Below are 18,487 nucleotides of genomic sequence, written 5' to 3'. Positions count from 1 at the left end.
GTAAGATGGGTGTAAGTCTCATAACTCAATAGTAATATTAAAAATTGAGGGAGAAGACTCCCGAACACTACCTGGATATGTGCAGTAGCTGTTTGACAGACAATAAGCAGAGTCTGATGGAACTATCCTTTTCCAGCAAAAGTTACTGAACCTCTTTCTATGTAGATGCATGTCAGACAAACATATAATTTCAAACAGGTCCCTGTCTCAGGTGGGTTTCTCTAGAGGCAAATCTGAAGTGGGGATTCTTTGCAAGTGTGCTATTGGGGAGTGCTCTTAGGAGAGGGGGAGAGATGCAGGATAGGGTAAGGGTAGGAGCTGAGCAAGGATGTGAATCCAGTTGGCTATCAGCTTCAGTTGGATCTCCAGGGGAACACTAGGGCACAACTTATCCCAGAATTGTCCCGTGTTGAAGGGGGGACCAGGCTTCTGTGAGCCCTTAGCAACAGTTGAGAGATGGGTGCACCAGCCAGGCAGAGGCGGGACACTAACAGATCCATGGTGGTAGCTAAGCTCATGGGGCTAAATCTCCAGGAACCATGCTATGTGGTAGAAAATGTGGTTCTTTTCCTAACTCTGACTTCACTAAGGACAGGATGACATGGCCATGGGCTCCTCAAATGACCTCAATGACCACCAATTTCCTCATTTGTAAAATGGGAGAGGGGGATGACAGGGTTGGATTAGATGATCCCAATAACTCCAAAATGTAATGCTCTAAAATGCAAGGATTTCAACAAGAGAAGGAACTGAGGAACAATTTTTCCTATTCATGGAAGGAAGTTAATGAATACAAATGTGTCCCTGAAAGACCACTCCATTAAAAACTCTTCTCTCACCTGGAATAGCTCTGGATACACAGGCAAATCTAATAAGACAAGCAGTAAAGCTGCCCTGAAGGCATATGTTCTAAAAAAGGATGGCAAGGCTTTGTTTTCAAACAAGTACTCTCATGGCAGTTTACCTTCAGGGAGCACTAATACAACCAGCCAACCTCACTTAACTGACTCCTACATCAAAGGAAATTAGAAGCAAGAGGCTAGAGTGAAGTGTGAGCCACAGGCCATCCCTGCAAAATGGCACAACCTCTATGGAGAGCAGTTTGACAGAATCTATCAGTTATAGATACGTTTACTCTCTGTCCCCATAGCCCCTTCTCTGGAAATTTATCCTATAGGTGTATGTGTATGAAATGACCTTTATACGAGTTTATTCACTGTGCTACCTTTTCCAAAATAACCCAATATTGGAAACAACTCAGTGGTTCATCAATAGAGGACTAGTTAAAAAAAAAAAAAAAACTGTATTACCTTCCATATGATAGAATGCTGTACAACTGAGAATATTCTGTATTGATATGGAAAGTTCTCCAGGATACACTGATAAGTGGAAAAGCAAGGGGAAGAAAGTATCATTACAGATGAGTATGTATATTGTGAATATATATGCATGTGTAATATAAGTACACTTCTTTCTGTATATGAAATGAAGGTAATAAGATTATATATCTGTGTTCAAATGTACCCATAGATATCTGAAAGTTTTTTGTGTAACTGGAAAAAGATGCAAGAAAACTTCTGTAAGTGGTTACCTATAATGGATGAGGGAGTAGGAAAATGGAATGGATGGAGACATAAGTAGAAATTAGAATTCTCACCAAATGCCTTTTTATATAAATTTTCATCTTAGACTTCCCCCGCCCCATCCCCCAACTACCATTGGTTCTTCTGTAATGAAAATGTGGCAACTGCTTGATTAAAAAATAAAATAAAAAATTTAAAGGCAGACATCAGTCAACACTGGTCATTCCAGTCTCCCTTATTTCATGCTTTAGTTTTCAGGGATTGGCCAGTGGTTAACCATATGACACTCAATGTTGAAATTACTTCCAATCTGAAGAAAGTGTGCCAAGTCTAGCTTTAAACCTTGATGTTGTTTATAAAATCACTGTGACTACAACCATCAGTGAGCTTTGGGTACTGAAAGGTGTTGGGTTCTTCAAATCAGCTTTTCTGATCACAGATAGGTCATGCACCAAGCAAATGAAGTTTAATATTGTACCAGGCTGTACAATAAGGACAGCATGAACTCTTGGGACAGACAACCCAGGTTTCAATCTGGGTTTTATCCCTCACTGTTACATGACCTTGGGAAACTAACTTACTTCTCAAATTCTTGGGGTCTTCCTCTGTTAAAGGTGAATAGTAATTGCGCCTCCTTCCTAGAGTTGTTTGGTGCCAGAGTCCAGCTCCAACAGGTCCAGGGTTCCCTGAAGGATGGATGGTGTCAGCAGAAGAAAGTTCAAGAAACCTCAAGTTTCTTTCTAATCAATAGGCAGGCATCTCTGCACTGACCAGAAAGTCAGCTTTATTTATGGAAAAAAATGTATAGGGCCAGCACAGAAATGACATTTGCCTTAGACAATGATGTCTGATAACAAATTCTTTTGGCATGTAAAAATTTCCCAAAACATGGATTGGTAGAAGACTCATGCATAATCTTTATCAATAGTGATTGATGTAGGTGATTTAGAGGCTTATAATATGGGGAAGGAAGGTACCTTCAGCATTCAAATACAAGGCATTGTTTTTAGCATAGCAAAAGCAGAAGTTAGTTCTTTGTGAGCAGGGGTCAGTAGCCTGTTTTCTTGGGGGGAAGAAAAACAGGTTTCTCTATAATCACAAGAGAAGAAATTCCTACAATAAATTCCTTCACAAGGTGCAATCTGCATATTTTAGAATAAGAGGACAAGTCACTCCTGATACCAATCAGCAAGGTGCCTTGGGGGTCAGTGCTCAAGCAAAAATAATTGAGTGGGGGTGGATATTGGTCATCATCTGATGACAAGAGGCCTTGCAGAGTTGCCTTACCTCACAAGGAGTTTTCTCAACTTAGTTCAAAAAATGGCTCCAAACAGTTTGGAAAGTTAGGTATAGTAGTGTACATTGGCAAGGTTAGCACAATACCCGTTAGTACTGTCATCTAATATTTTGATTTTTTTATGTACAGGGTGATGACCAGCTAAACGTATTTGGAGAAGATACCATGGGAGGTAAGTTTCCCTTTCTGATAAGACCAAAGTTGTATTTTAGTAGCTTTGAACATGTCTTTTTTATTTAACACCAACTGAGAGACGGTAAACTACGGACGGCATGCAGTTTTTCCTTAGCCAGGCTACACAATTGAGATTGGAATTCTTTGGGTCTTTCAACCCTTTTAGTCCATATCAAGAAACAAAGAGCCCCCTTACTTAGATGGCTCCTTACTACCCAGAGAACATAACCCTTGACATGCTTAGTGAAAATGGAACGTTCTTGTAAAAATATGTTTGGGAAACATTTAACACTCAATCTCCTTTGGAAGAGACACGTATAACAGCATAGCAAGATTCCTACAGTCCTCCAGTAAAGACAGCTGGCTAACTTTAACATTCTTCAAATTTATTGGAAGTCTTTTTCCTACATAGCAGTTAAAATTCTTCAGTGTGCTGTTGGGATGCAACCTAAGAAACGCCCAAATTATCCTGCTTTGTAACTGTTATGTGAAAAGTCTTGCAACAAGTAGCAAATTCAGCCTTAACTGTCTGAAAATAGCTAAAATTATGTGAATTTGAGATTGTCCCAAAGAGATAAGGCTCATGATTGCCCCAGGCAACGTACCTTCTAACATTTCCACTCAGTAATAAATGTTGCTGTAATTATGGTTCATGGAAATATGTTTGTATTGCCTGTGAGCAAGTAAGTAATCTGGCTTTCCAGATAGCCCCAGCTCTAATCCTACACTGACTGATCCATGAGCATGAGGTGATAGATAGAGTGTCATTTGATTATAATGACCATAGCAGTATGTGAAAATCTCAGTCACCAGATGACATCATGGTGATTCATGGGGAAAGGCACATAAACATGAGCCAAGTGCAAATAATCACCTCAGTCCCAACTGGACAGGGATTGATTGATTGCCCAATAAAGTTTCCCTTTTTCCTGGTTATAAAATTAATATGTATTCATCATAGAAATGTTTTTAAGGTAGAAAGTAAGAACTATCTAACACCTTACGACCTCTAAATAATCATAGTTAATATTCTAGTGTATTTTATTCCAATGGGTTGGCTATATACCTTTTTTTATATAGTGGAGAATACATGTGTATATACAAATAATTATCTCCATTCTTTTTATTTATGTTCCCAAGTCATTACAAACTTTAACTTGTGATGACTACACTGTATGAATGTTCCATCATAGGTAAAACCATACCCAATAACAACCACAGCCACTTTCCTAGATTGCAAAAAGATTGAAAGTTGTTCAGCTTCGTACAGAATTGTTGAATCACCATATTGTACACCTGAAACTCATATAACCTTGTGCATTAACTGGACAGGAATTTAGAAAAAGAAACAGTTGTTGCTTTGCTTCATAAAAGGAAGCTGGAAGTCTAGAGAACATGAGATGACTATCTGGTCCATGAGTTAAAAGCACCAATGTGTGTGCCTTTGATAGAAAGCTCCAGATAACACAGGATTTTTCCAGTCACTGTGGACTATTCTGTAGAGATTGCAGCATCTCTTTGATTAGAAAGAACAAAAAATTTTATTCCTCAGTGTGAAAACCAGATGGTTCCCCAAACCCAAAATTCATTTTTCCTCTGGTTTTAGCTCCCCTGTCTCCTTCCCCTCCTGTTCCCAAACCCAATTCTTCATGTCCTATTTTCTCTTCAGAATTGGGCCTTTCTTTCAGATAGTAGTGGATTTTGGCAAAAAGGTAGCATTGTGTATATAGAAGAAGCATCCCACTTTTACCGAAAAGCAAGTTGGATCACTGTCAGAGGAGTGATCTTGCTTTCAAAATTACTTATCATCTACATAAAAGATGAAGCGTAAGGCAGGGTCCTATCCGTTCATTTAAGTGTAAAAACCGCAGTTTTATCACCAAGATGGGAAATAAAAACTTTGTACTATCTCTCCAGGTAAACACATTCCACCCGTCATTTTAGTCAACTCACTCCCAGAGCAAGATCAAGAGCAGCTGCCTTCAGAACCCTGAGCTCCACCTAGAGTGGGAACTCAGATTGGATCCGCCCAGTCCAGCCCCTTCCTCCCGGGTCTCCCCTCTAGGAAGGGCAGCTCCAGGAACTTCTGCAGCCCAGGGTCTCAAATGCACAGCTCAGGGGCCCAGGGTTCCAATAAAAACACCAAATACCTTTGAACTCTAGAACCTTTACTCTAAAACTTCACATGTATTTTCCATGAAGTGAAAAATCACAATATCCTACATTCTAATCTATTACTGTCTCTTCAGCATATATTATAGTTGAAAAGTGTCTCCCTTAGCATAAAGGTTAAAGGAAGAATAATAAAATACTCAAAATTATCTTCAGTTACTACATCTGCAGTCACATCTGCCCCACTGAGGGAAGCATCAGTCTCAGATCTGTTTTGTTTGCCCAGTATGGTTCTCTAAACACTTTAAATGTTAGCTCTTGTTAGCTATAGTTTGTAACACTCCACGCCCACCCTCCTCACTGGTTTAGAATGCCTGGCCTTTGTCTAAGCACATCAAAGAAACTCTTCTGAAAGTTCTTTTTGGAATCAGCCTGCTCCCACCCACCACCACTACCCTCAGAAATTAGCCAGTCTTGGGGCGACTGGGTGGCTCAGTTGGTTATGCACCTGACTTCAGCTCAGGTCATGATCTCACAGTTTGTGGGTTCAAGCCCTGCATTAAGCTCTGTGCTGACAACTCAGAGCATGGAGCCTGTTGCAGATTCTGTGCCTCCCTCTCTCTCTCTGTCCCTCCCCCACTCACACTCTGCACTCTCTCTCTCTCTCCCCCTCTCTCAAAAATTAATAAACATTTAAAAAAATTTTTTACAAAAAGGAAATTAGCCAGTCCAGGGATTGACATGAACATGGGGCACCCTCTGAGCCCCTCTAGAGCCTGCTTCTTTAGCTTTTCACCATCATTTGCTCACGATGGTCTCTAGATCGGATCAGTACCTCTCCCTTACTGGCCTGTGTAGTCTCCCACTGTCAACTTCAGAGCATCCTACAGCCTGCCCCCAAACTCTGTGACCCTGCCCTGGCACAGCTCAGCAGGCAGCCTGATCTCTATAACTAAAGCCCCATGGCCTTAAAGCCTGGGTGAATTTTTGTTTCTGCTCTTCTCTGAAACATTCCAGCATAGGACTGCTGTTTTCTCCTGTCCTCAGGTCCTCATCCTAAACTTTTTTTTTAGTTTGAGGATCCCCTGCTTCCAGGTGCAAGCAAAAGCCATTGGCCTTTCTGATGCCAGAGATCCTGAGCTCACAGAGTCATTCCCAGTTTAAGTTTGGGGTTGTGTTCACCTCATCCAGTAACCTCACTCTTCCCCAGGGCCTCTTCGAATTTTGGGTTACTTTAGAAATCATAAGCATGCAACAATAATCGCACCATAATTTTGGCCAAGGGACAAAGGGGACCATTTCCTTCTGTGGCCCATTTACTTACCGGAACCACAGAATCAAAGGTATTTGAACCGAAAGAGACATTAGAGATCATTGGGTCTGACCCCTTTACTCTACAGTTGGAGGAACTGAAGTACAAGGAGAGGAAGTCACTCACCTAGGTCCAGTCAGTTGAGGATGGGATCAAAAGTACAGCTGCTGTCTACCCATCCTTCATGGTCGGCTACTATACCACTGACAACTGACAGCCTTTTAGGGCTCCACAAACTCTGGAGGGTTTTGCACTTGGCCAAAAATTCCTAATCCTCCCCCTCTGCTTTAAAGTAGTGGTTACCCTGTCATATATGGCTGGGGTGAATGCAAATTGGCACTGCCCCTCTGGAAAACAGTATGGCGGTTCCTCAGAAAGTTAAAAATAGAATTACCCTATGATCCAGCAATTGTACTACTACCCAACGAATTTGGATAGTATTCACCCAAAGGATACAAAAATACTGATTTGAAGGGATACCGGCACCCCAATGTTTATAGCTGCGTTACCAACAATAGCCAGATCATGGAAAGAGCCCAAATGTCAGCAACTGATGAATGGGTAGAGAAGATGTGATACACACACACACACACACACACACACACACACACACACACGAATATTACTGAGTCATGAAAAAGAATGAATTCTTGCCATTTGCAATGACATGGTTGGAGCTGGAATGTATTATGATAAGTGATATAAGTCAGAGAAAGACAAATACCATATGATTTCACTCATATGTGGAATTTAACAAACAAGCATAGGGGAGGGAAAGAGAGGCAAACCAACAAACAGACTCTTAATGATAGAGAACTGAGGATTGGTGGAGGGAAAAGGGTGGGGGATGGGCTAGATGAGTGAGGCCACGTATTGTGACCAGCACCAGGTGTCGTATCTAAGTGTCGAATCACTAAATTCTACACCTAAAACTAATGTTACACTGTATGTTAACTAGGAGGAATTTAAATAAAAACCTGAAAAAAATAAAGTAGTGGTTCCCAAAATTCAGTCCTCACTCTCACCGTCTTTGGTATTTTTGTTTCATCTCTATATGACATAAGCTAGATATTATTTACTTAATATTTTTCTCTAAATTAACACATTATTATTATTTAAATAGATTTATTTTAGAAGGAAATTTTATATCACTACCTTAAATAGAAAATTGTATTATTTTTATAAATAGGAGCTATACTTAAAATATTGTCTTTCAGACTCCCCATTTGTGCTTTAACCCCTCTTTATTTAAAGAGATCAGAAAAAGTTAAGAAAAATGTAAAATAACACAAAAATTAGATACTTAAGTACATTTTTAAATGATTTAGAAAATTCTCTTTCTTTGAATTCATGCTATTTAATGGCTTATCAATTTTGTCACCAAAAATTGATAGTTGGTGTTAAAATGAAAATATATTACCAGGGTCTGGGAATAAGGTTGAAATGGTCATTGATGCCTATTAATTATGACCTCTTAACACATTTCCTGAACTTAAGACTTCTTATCAATAACACTACAAGATTTTGGCTTTTATACAACATAAGTAAAATCAGTGTTTCAAAATGTTTTACTTGCCATTAACTTAAATTATTCTTACTTTAAAGGTTTCATGGAAGATTTGAGAAAGTGTAAAATTATTTTCATGATTGGTGAGTAACAGCTCTCAAGCTTTCTAATGCAATTGCTAATAATAAGCAACTTGGTAAAGAAAAAAACTGTTCATTTCTCATTCTGCTTTGAATTCTGCCCCTTTTCGGTTAGGAAATACCCTCGAGGCTTCTGGATTGTTGCTTTCATTTATGCAATTTTGTATTGTTTTTGGCTTTGTATCTTTACAGCATAGACAAAGTATGACTCTCAGGAATGTCAGACTCCTGATTTTAGCTCTACAGTAATAAAATACCTTATAATCCCATGGGCATGAAGAAGTCATACGTTAAAATCGAACACATGCATTTTCTGTTTGAACAATGAGCTCACTAAATATATCAGCAACCACTTATTCAAATATATTTCAGTATCCAGACCCCGCATTCCATTTAGCTAGTGGTAAGAAAAATTTCATCTATTTAATGCCTCATACTGTGAATGTTATTGGTAAATTAATTGTGGGATAAAATTCACCAGCATTTTCTAAGCACCAACTGTGTTCCAGGTCATCTCACTCAATCCTTCCATAATTCTATACATATTTCTATTACATTTCTATTACACAGATAATACATAGCCAATGTGTAGCTATTACATGGCCAATGAGTGTGAGAACCAGATATCCAATTTTCCCCATGGAAATCAAGGGGACTATTTATTTGAGCAACAGTCAGAATGGCACAGAATAGCACCAAATATTGTCAGAACACCTCTGATAGTACTTTTTCCTCTAACTATTCAAGTGTTTAGAAAAGTTAAAACACCTCCCTTTGCATTTTAAAAAATGTCCATTCATATTCAAAAATAATGAAAAGGTCCACACATCCTCAATGAGTGGGAAAAAGAATGGTTATCAGCACTCAAGAAATATAATCGTATAAACTAGAATCTTGCACCCTAAAGTTGGAATGTTTCTTGAAATCTCTCACTAAGTCTCCCTCATTGTCAGAAACTGGGTCCCTGAGGATCTAAGAGGTTTGATTAACATCATTCAACCAACTGGTGATGGAGAGGAGACCAGGGCTGCAGTTTCCCATCCCAGGCTCCCCCCACTCCACCACACAGCAGTGTGGGGTTGTTACCCTGCACTGCCTCCCACATTGTCATCCACCCCATATGTACTGAGGACTGGACCCCTGCTGGGCAGTGTGAGGGATCACAGGGCTTCTATCCTAGGGGAAAAGAAGTACTAATCGAATTATTATCACAAACTGAAGACGGAAACAAACAGCTGAAACAGAACAACCTGGATTGAGTGCCTGGGGTGGAAGTCGGCGATCAGAGTGAACAGGCAAGACTTCTCTCCAGAAGTGATATTTAAGCAGGGACCTGAAGGAGGACAGAGGCAACTGAAGGGATGAAAGAGATGAGAGGAGGAAGAATTCCAGCCAAAGAGAACAGCGTGTCTTTAGCAGTGAGAATTCTTGAGCCTAACCTGAGTTCTATTTCCGACCTGCCTGCCTCTTGTTGATCCTAACCATGGGAACTGGATGAACTCTTGCCACACTTCTGACATTCTTTTCAGAAAGTAAAAGTAAATCATTTCTACTTCTTACTGAAGAGAAACTCATCATCCTAATAGCAAAGAAAATTCCCCTTTCCATATAAACTTTAACCATCAAGGCCATTCACAACGAATTGTACTTTCTATTCAGCTTGTATCTCAGGGGCCAAATTAGGAAGAGGAGAGTCTCTTTAAACCTGATGTTCAGTATCCGAAGAATGAGAGTTTATTATCACATGGAATTCTGTGTCTTTGATAATGTGGTCCAAAAACAGCTTCTAAAAATAGTACAGCATGTTTTGTGATTGTTATTATTTTCTCTAGCAATAATATTATTTCAGATTTACCAGTTGTATAGCATTCACAATTAAATTTTGAGATGTATTTTCAAATATCACTTCTGTCTGTCTAGATATAACTAAAGACCTTGGCTCCCCTAAGCCCTGTGCCCTTCAGAAAATTAAATAGCACAATATAAAATCTTTGGCCTCAGACAAAGCTTTCATGAAACCCCCAAGTGTCTCCAGACTGCAATCTAAAAATTCCTGCTCTGTTAAAAGTTTTTCTTACACTAACCAAACTCTCTCACATTTTAACTTATTGGTCAGTTACTATTCTATTAAAGATTTCAGGTTACTGTTTAGGCAGTACAAGGTATAAAAAGGACTGTGGTATGAGGGAAGATGATTGTTCTTCTTCTAGGGTATTGTATTTAGGACTCTGCTTGAAAATTAAGACCTTAGTTCTAAACACTTCCTTGACAGATGGCAGAGTGGTATTTAGGGGCTGTATTATTGCAGGTCAATTTGAAGCTCGTAAAAATACTCAGGATGTCATAGACACACCCATGGTGGTTTTGATGGGTCCTCATAAACAAAGGGTCATTGATTCCAGTGAAACAAGTGTGATGTTCTCTATATGAGAAGATGAGGTTGAATTTTTCACTTTTCAAATTAATGTCTTGACATCTACCAAGACAAGTGGAGGTGGAGTATTAGCCAAAAACTAGGTTGACATCCTCACTGTTAGTCTGAAGATAAAAATTAATATTCCTAAGGTACTGCTCTCCTGCTTTAAAGTATCCTAGTCCCTTTTCGTCCACAGAAAGGTCCAAAATCCTTGGACTGACCTTCAAAGCTTTCTCTCCACTGGCCTCACTATGCCTTCCCATCTCCCACTCTAACCCCATGTGAGTCTATGGCTCCAATCCTACTTCCCTCGATTTTGCCAGTCCTATACCTTGAAATGTCTTCTCCCCTAGTTAGTCATGCCCCAAGGTCAGGTTTAATGTCTAGCTCCCTGTGACATCTCTAATCGCCAGCTTCTTCCTTCTATGTGCTCCTCTGTCACGTGTGTCTGCATTGCTCATTTAGATACCCTGTAATGACTTAGGAAAACAAATATTTGTTGGGATAATAAATTCTATAAGAAGCAGTGTGGTCAGTTTCCATAACAACCAAAATAGCAGTTGGAATTCTTGGACCGGAACTGACAGGCAGGTTGCTGCTGTTGTCGCTGTTTCTGGCAGGACAGTTTTCAGGTTAATTATAGGCCTAATCGACACCCCTGACTCCATTGTAGCTCCTACCTTCTCATGCAGAACAGGCAACACCAACTTCCCCCACCCTGAGCAATTTCTTATTCATTTGCAAAATAGTTTTCAGTTGGGGCAGTTAATAGCACTGACAACCATCTAAGTGGAAGACATATTCTACAAACATGTACTGTTTGGACCAAAAGGGAAAGTGGCAAGGATGGCTGTAGTTGGCCCTTTGAATGTTGTGTGACTATTACCCTTGTTCGTGAGGAAGACAGCTGAGTAGGTGTTCATAGAGAAATACCTTCCCCAGGGCAGATAGGGATCTCAAAGGATCAGGTCAGTGATCAGAAGGGTTGAAAAAGGCTCTCTGGACTTCGGCAGTTTACACACAAAACATAAGAACGATGCCGATGTACATTATGTACAAGACTGGAGCTCAGTCACTGCTGAAAATGGAAAATTAGTTGGCTAATGTAAAAATGTTCCTTAAAGAGCTTCATTATGTCCCACTAACAGGCTCCTACAGTTTCCACGACCTTTTTGGTACATTTATTTCCTTTCTCTCTGTCTCTCTCTCTTTTTTAATCTCTTGATCATCGTCATGCTATTATCCAATCTATTTTGGCCTCTTTTCCCTTTCTGTGCTTTTCATAGCCTGGCTGTGCCCAGAATTTGTCATAACCTGAATTCCCATTAATTCCTATCCAAAGCCTTGGTAAAAGTGCTTCGATTTGGAAAATCATCTGGTTTTAGAGGAGAGATGTGACACTAATGGCATAATGGTCAAGACATCATTCTGTGGCTTTAACTTTCAGGATGCTGAAGACACAGATGGTTTTGTGTACCTTAGCATTAGTACTGACAAACTGCTTTTCAAGTGGCAAGCTTTGGGAGGCACTTTTACTAAATTTTGTGTATTTTTAACCCTGTGTAACTAGCCCTCTTTATGTCCTTATGGACATAACTGTAAAAATGAGAATTTTTGCTTAAAACTCAATATTTTAATGCTTGCCATTATTTCACTATAGCCCTGATATCATTTCATTGTTGCCCTGTTATCAAAGACCTATGAATTAATTTAATCTTTAGAAAATACTTACGTGGGGCCCAGATTAAACATTCTTCATATTGATGCATATATTTGGTTAAATTAAAAATGAAAAACAAAACTGATCATTTTAATTCCAGCTGTAAGAGAAGCCAGCATTCATTGAGCACTTAACAGACACTAGGCACTGTTTAAATAATGTTATCTTATTTATGATCATATCCCCATCATGACTTTTCAGGTAAGATACTAGAGAGGTAAATAATTTGCTAATAAGTAATAGGTCTGGAGCTTGAAAGCGTGGGTTTTATCAGTGGCAACAAATTCTGCCAATTCCTGGCCTTGAAGTGACAGGCTGATTTTAGTTCTTTTCAAGAAAATGTCTGCCAGATGCTCGAGTCTGAAAACCCGTAGTTTATCTGCGAGTCCATCTTCCAGAAGGTAGAAAATGAAGTTTAGCTGAAAACACAACTAGTTAAGCAACTCAAACAATCACAGTGTTTTTCTCAAGAAAACCATTAACCTAGGTGTGCTAAAGTGCCTTAGGTGAAACTTCACACAAAATATTAAAATGACATGCGCTTAAGGGCGGAAATGAAATGAATTTTTTATACTGCTTCATCAAGGGCACTCTTAAGCAGCACTGACATTTTTCTTCTTTTTGCTTTACTGTGAATTCGTGGTGATGAATATAGATCTAGCAGAATTGAATACAGCTGTCTTGATGCCTGCTGTGGTTCTGTAACAATCGCTTCTGTACCATTAGTGAAAAGCAACAGAGTGTTGTAATGAAAATAAGAGACCGCCCAAAATATATAAAAATACTCATTCAAAGAGATACGTGCACCCCTATACTTACTGCAGTGTTGTTTACAATAGCCAAATTATGGAACCAGTCCAAAAACCCATCAATAGATGAATGGATAAAAAAGAAGTGCTGTAGGGGCACCTAAGTGACACAATTGGTTAAGCCTCTGATTCTTGATTTTGGCTCAGGTCATGATCACAGGGTCATGGGTTGAGCCCCACATCTAGCTCCATGCTGAGTGTGGAGCCTGCTTAAGATTCTCTCTCTCTGCCCCTCTCTCTCTCTCATGGATAAAAAATAAAAAAGAAGAAGTTGTAGTGTACATACACTAGCACACATATATACACACACCATAGAATATCATTCAGCCATAAAAAAAAAATGAAACCTAGCTATTTGCAACAACATGATTGGAGTGAGAGAGTATTATGCTAAGCGAAATAAGCCAGTCAGAGAAAGACTAATATCATATGATTTCAGTCATCTGTGGACTTTAAGAAACAAAACAAATGAGCAAATGAAAAAAGAGAAAGAGAGAGAGAAAACAGCAAACAGACTCTTACTATAGAGAACAAACTGATGGTTACCAGAGGGGAGGTGGGCAGGAGGATAGGTGAAATAGGTGATTTTTGTTTAATGTTTATTTGAGAGAGAGAGAGAGAGAGAGAGAGAGAGAAAGCCTGAGTGGGGGAGGGGCAGAGAGAGAGGAAGATGGAATCTGAAGCAGGCTACAGTCTCTGAGCTGTCAGCACAGAGCCACATGCGGGGCTTGAACTCAGAAACTGTGAGATCATGACCTGAGCTGAAGTTGGAAGCTTAACCTGCTGAGCCATTCAGGTACCCCAGTGTTGGAGATTAAGGGCACTTGTTGGGGTGAGCACCAGGTGTCATATGGGAGTGTTGAATCACTATATTGTACACCCAAAACTAATTTTAATCTGTATGTTAATTATACTTGAATTAAAAATTTTAAAAAAAGAAAATAGGTCCAACATCTGTGGACCATACTTTGAGAACCACCACCCAAGGACTAATTGCCCTGGACACAGACACATAGGGGTTATGTTAAGCAGGTATATGAAACCCTAGACTTAGCATTTGGAAAATCTTAGAGGAGAAAATAGTTTTTGTGCCTTGTTTTTTCACTAGTCCTTTCAAAAGCAAATAACGTGATGCTCACAAATGTGAGCAAGGGGTCAGGGATAAAAAGGTACATCTACGGAAAGCCCGTTTCTCTGGGCTGCTGTGGGTCTGGAAAAGTTCTGAGTGTTTCTGGGTAGCCAGTGTATGAAGGATCCCTGCATGGAAAGCCTGGGTGCTAGTCAGAGGTGGGCAAAGGGGAATGTCTCGGGAGGACCCAGAGGAGACTCCAAAGCGGGGCCTAGATGGAGGTGGAGAGGGTGACCTCCAGGATCAACAGCAGTAGACTGAAGGAAAGGTGAAGAAAACCCTCCAGGTGGGAAAATAGCTCTGACATTGGAGACTGAACTTTGAACTCGAGTTAGTCCCATCAGGCCACTGTGACAAAATACCAAAGCTCGGTAGCTTATAAACAGAAACTCATCTCTCACAGTTCTGGAGGCTGAGAAGTCCAAGACCAAGGCCCTGGCGGAGTTAATGTCTGATGAAGGCCTGCATCCTGACTCATAGACAGCTATCTTTTCCTGGTAACCTCACATGGTAGAAGGGGCAAGGGAGCTCTCTGGGGCCTCTTTCAAAGGCCACTAATCCTATTCATCAGGGCTCCACCCTTGTGATCTAATCACCTTCCAGAGCCCCACCTCTTAATACCATCATGGATTTGGAGGGGACACAGATATTCAGTCTATAGCAGAAAATGGACTATGATGCTTATCAGAAATCATTTGATTAGACTAAGAAAACTCAGATGAGACTTGACTGCCTATCTGCTATCAAATGAAAAACAGCTCATCAGCTAGGCTGGGTTCACATAAAGAAATATATTTTCACCTGACCACCAAGCCTGTGGTCTGCCCTAACTGAACCATCATCTCTGCCCTGGACACAGACACATGATTGCCACAGCTCTTTCTCCCACGAGGGCATGCAGTTATTAAGGGCCCTTTTGGCACTCTCCTGGCCTAAAACCTGTATTTTCAAAATCCAGGCCATTCAGGGTGGGAGAGTAAAGGAAGAGAGACATTGGGCCACTTTCCAAGAGACCCTCAAACGCATTTACAAACCAATGGAATATCTTTTTTTTTTTTTTTTTGGAATATCTTTCTGATGTCGGAGAAATGCAGGCATTGTGTGCTGACAATGAACCTACCTAATTACATAAACGTTTTCACTGCAGAAATGCTCTAAGTAATGTTGAACTAGAACAAAACATCTTCTTCATTTAATCAGACCAAATTAATACATTTCTACGAACGGCGTACTATGCTTAAAGGACTATGGGATTCAAAGACATTAAACATTCAAAAAGACATTCTAATAAACATGAGAATACTGCATAACATAGCAGAAGCACAGGGGGTTTTCCCATTTTTTTTTAATGATTTCCTCAAGAAAGGAATGTTGCTGAATGAATTCAGTCATCCAGATGAGCCAATTACTTCTAAAAGGAAAAGCACCCAGGTAAATGAGTTTTACCAAGGAAAGGGTTTAGAGACCTCACATTGTCATGCACATTGTCTCCCTACCCATTTCTTGAAATCTTTTTGGAAGCACCATTAACTCAACCAAAGAGTCATCTGGTGAAGATTGAGTTACTCAACCTGTTCACTCAAACCCACATCTCCAGCTCTGACTCACTGAAAGCTTTTTTTGCTTGTTCTGAGACCCACTAAGCATGACAAATGCGACAGACTCTAGAAGGACCCAGCACTGGAAATGAGAGAACACCCAAAACCGTATGTTTTATTTTGGGCCAATCCCTTAGGCTCTCTGAATTTCTTTTAAACTGGCAAAATGAGCTATGTTTTCTTTTCACCCCAAATTTGAGCAGCCAATGAGTTGATATGTTGCTAACTATTCTCTTAATTGGAAGCATGTCCAACATAGAGACATAGCCCCAAGGAAGTGAAGTGTGAAGGCAACTGAAAAAGTCAGAGCCTTCATCTTCTACCCCCCAAATATTTATTTTAATTACCTAAGAATAGTATTCAAAGTAATATACACTGGTGACTTACTGTGTTCTAGATACTGTGCTGCCTTTTTACATATTATCTTATTTATTCTCACACCAATCATTAGTGCTCATGTTTTTTTCCCCATTTTACAAATGAAGAAGTAGCGGCTTAGAAGGTTAAGGAACTTTCCCAAGATTACACCATTAAAAAGTGGGACTCACACCTCAGTTTCTCAGACTTCAAAGCCCACGATCTAAAAGTGTCTATAGATAATGTAGTAAGGAGGGGAGGTGGGAGTATTGTGGGTGGAGAAAGTTTGCCATAGTTATTTGAGTAAATGCTTCAATTTTTTATGTTACTTTATTCCTGTATATCTAGTTATTGATGTCTGAAAGCAAAGACAAAATAATAAGACATCAAATGAGTATTGGTGAAATAGACCTCTGAGTGCCTCAGCATGTTTCTGCCGATTATTTGCAATTCCATAATAACTTCAAAACAGGCAGCAATTGAAGCCATAAAAGTACCTGAACCATTCTGAACACCGCCCCACCCACCCAAAGCACATCGATTTTGGAATACACACTGCATCTTTTACTAAGAAGAGATATTATGGGTATCTTTTGTATGAGCATTACCCAAACTATTTCAGAGAGCCAAGGGCAACAATGAGCAAGTGTTTGAGAATGGGATTCTGGTTTGAGAATGGGATACTAGGAAGGAACCTAGTGCTTCTGAGATTGTCTTTGTGGGTTGGGTAGGGTACCTGGACCACATATTGATCTCAAACAATGGCCTAGTTTAGAGGTGGAGGGAAACAATAGCCTAGGCCAGGGTATCTACAGCCTTCCGGGGGGGGGGGGGCTGTATATAATTTCCTAATATTCTCTCACTGCTATATTAAATTTTCCCATTAGCTATATACTCCTTTGGGTGATTTTCATTAATTTTTTTGATGTATTTATTGAGTTTCTGCTATATATCAGCAAAAAGGGATGAAAGATGCAGCTCCCTAATCTCAAGGAGCTCATACTGTAGGGAGGGAGGGAACAAGCGGCACAGCCTGGTACAGTATGTGCAATGGCAGCAACACGGGTAATGGAGACAGACTGAAGTAGGCATGTAGGGCAGAAAGGGTTATCAGAGCTTAGTCCTGAGAAAGAAAAGGAATTGGCCAAGTGTAAGTGGAAAGAAAGTTGGAGTCCATGGCAAGGAGAAGGAACAGTATGCAAGAGAGAGCCTCAGAGGTGAGGGGACAGGAAGCAATGAGAGGCAGAGCTGGAAAAAGATGCAGGGTCCAGGACATGAAAGGCTGAGAAATATAAACTTCGGCCTGTAGCAATGGGGAGCTGTCAAGGCTTTCACTCTGTCACATGTCACCAGATTTGGATTTCAGAAAATGCACTCTGGAAGCAGAGAGAGGGAGCCTAGGCTGCCGCAGGGAGGCCAGCTAGGAGGTCAGATGGATGGTTACGCAGGTGAGGAACAAGGAGGCTGTTGAAGTGGAAAAGAAGAAACAGATCCAAAAGATGTTAGGAAATAGAATCAACAGGATACAAAGATCCACTGTGTTCGGGTGAATAAAAAAAACTAGCATGACTCCTAAGTGGCTAGTTTAGGGGCTCCTGTGTGGCTCAGTTGGTTAGGTATCCGGCTTTGGCTCAGGTCATGATCTCAGGGCTAATGGGTTCGAGCCCTGCGTCAGGCTCTGTGCTGACAGCTCAGATCTGGAACCTGCTTCAGATCTTGTGTCTCCCTATTTTCTCTCTCTCTATCCCTTCCCCACACATACTCTGTCTCTCTTTCTCTCTCAAAAATAAATAAACATTTTAAAAAGCTTTTTAAAGAAAGGGCTAGTTTATATGACCAGGTGCACATAAGTGTCATTCAAGGAGATAAGGAATATGGAGAAGAAATGCGTTTTGAGAGAGTGATGAAATGTGTCTTACACATTTTAAGATTGAAATGCTAAAAAAAAAAAAAAGATTGAGATGCTAATGAGACATCCATCTGTTAATGTCCATTAAACAAGAGGTTTTTGAAATCCAGTGCCCAACATAACAAGCTGTGGCTGTAGACACAGATGTAGAATTCACCAGGATACGAATGGCACTGAAACCACACATATGCAAGAGATTACCCAGGGAACTTAGGGACAGGGAGACTGGAGGAAGGCTGAGACCAGAAATCAGGGAAACACCTGCCCCAGAGCCAAAGGAGGAGAGAACAGCAAGGAAAGCAGAATATCAAAAACAAATGGTGTCCCAGAAATCAAGAGAGGAGAGAGTTTCCATGTTGAAAAAATTAAATAAAATGCAACGAGAATTGTCTGTTGGGTTTGGCAACCACAGAATTACTGGTGA

At 40.2% G+C, this 18,487-nt stretch overlaps 1 protein-coding gene across 2 annotated transcripts in view; it reads left to right on the top strand.

Annotated features, from left to right (window-relative positions):
• The window catches only part of AK5 (adenylate kinase 5), a 229,812-nt gene that overhangs the window by 164,767 nt on the left and 46,558 nt on the right, over positions 1-18,487 (top strand). For both annotated transcript variants that reach the window (XM_029948743.1, XM_029948742.1), the window contains exons 9-10: positions 3,010-3,052; positions 8,084-8,128. In XM_029948743.1, the coding sequence (XP_029804603.1) occupies positions 3,010-3,052; positions 8,084-8,128 (88 nt within the window). The remainder of the gene's footprint in view (positions 1-3,009; positions 3,053-8,083; positions 8,129-18,487) is intronic.

This window comes from Suricata suricatta, chromosome 8 (assembly GCF_006229205.1).
Source record: "Suricata suricatta isolate VVHF042 chromosome 8, meerkat_22Aug2017_6uvM2_HiC, whole genome shotgun sequence".
NCBI classification, from domain to species: domain Eukaryota; kingdom Metazoa; phylum Chordata; class Mammalia; order Carnivora; family Herpestidae; genus Suricata; species Suricata suricatta.
This window is presented reverse-complemented; position numbering and strand designations above follow the sequence as displayed.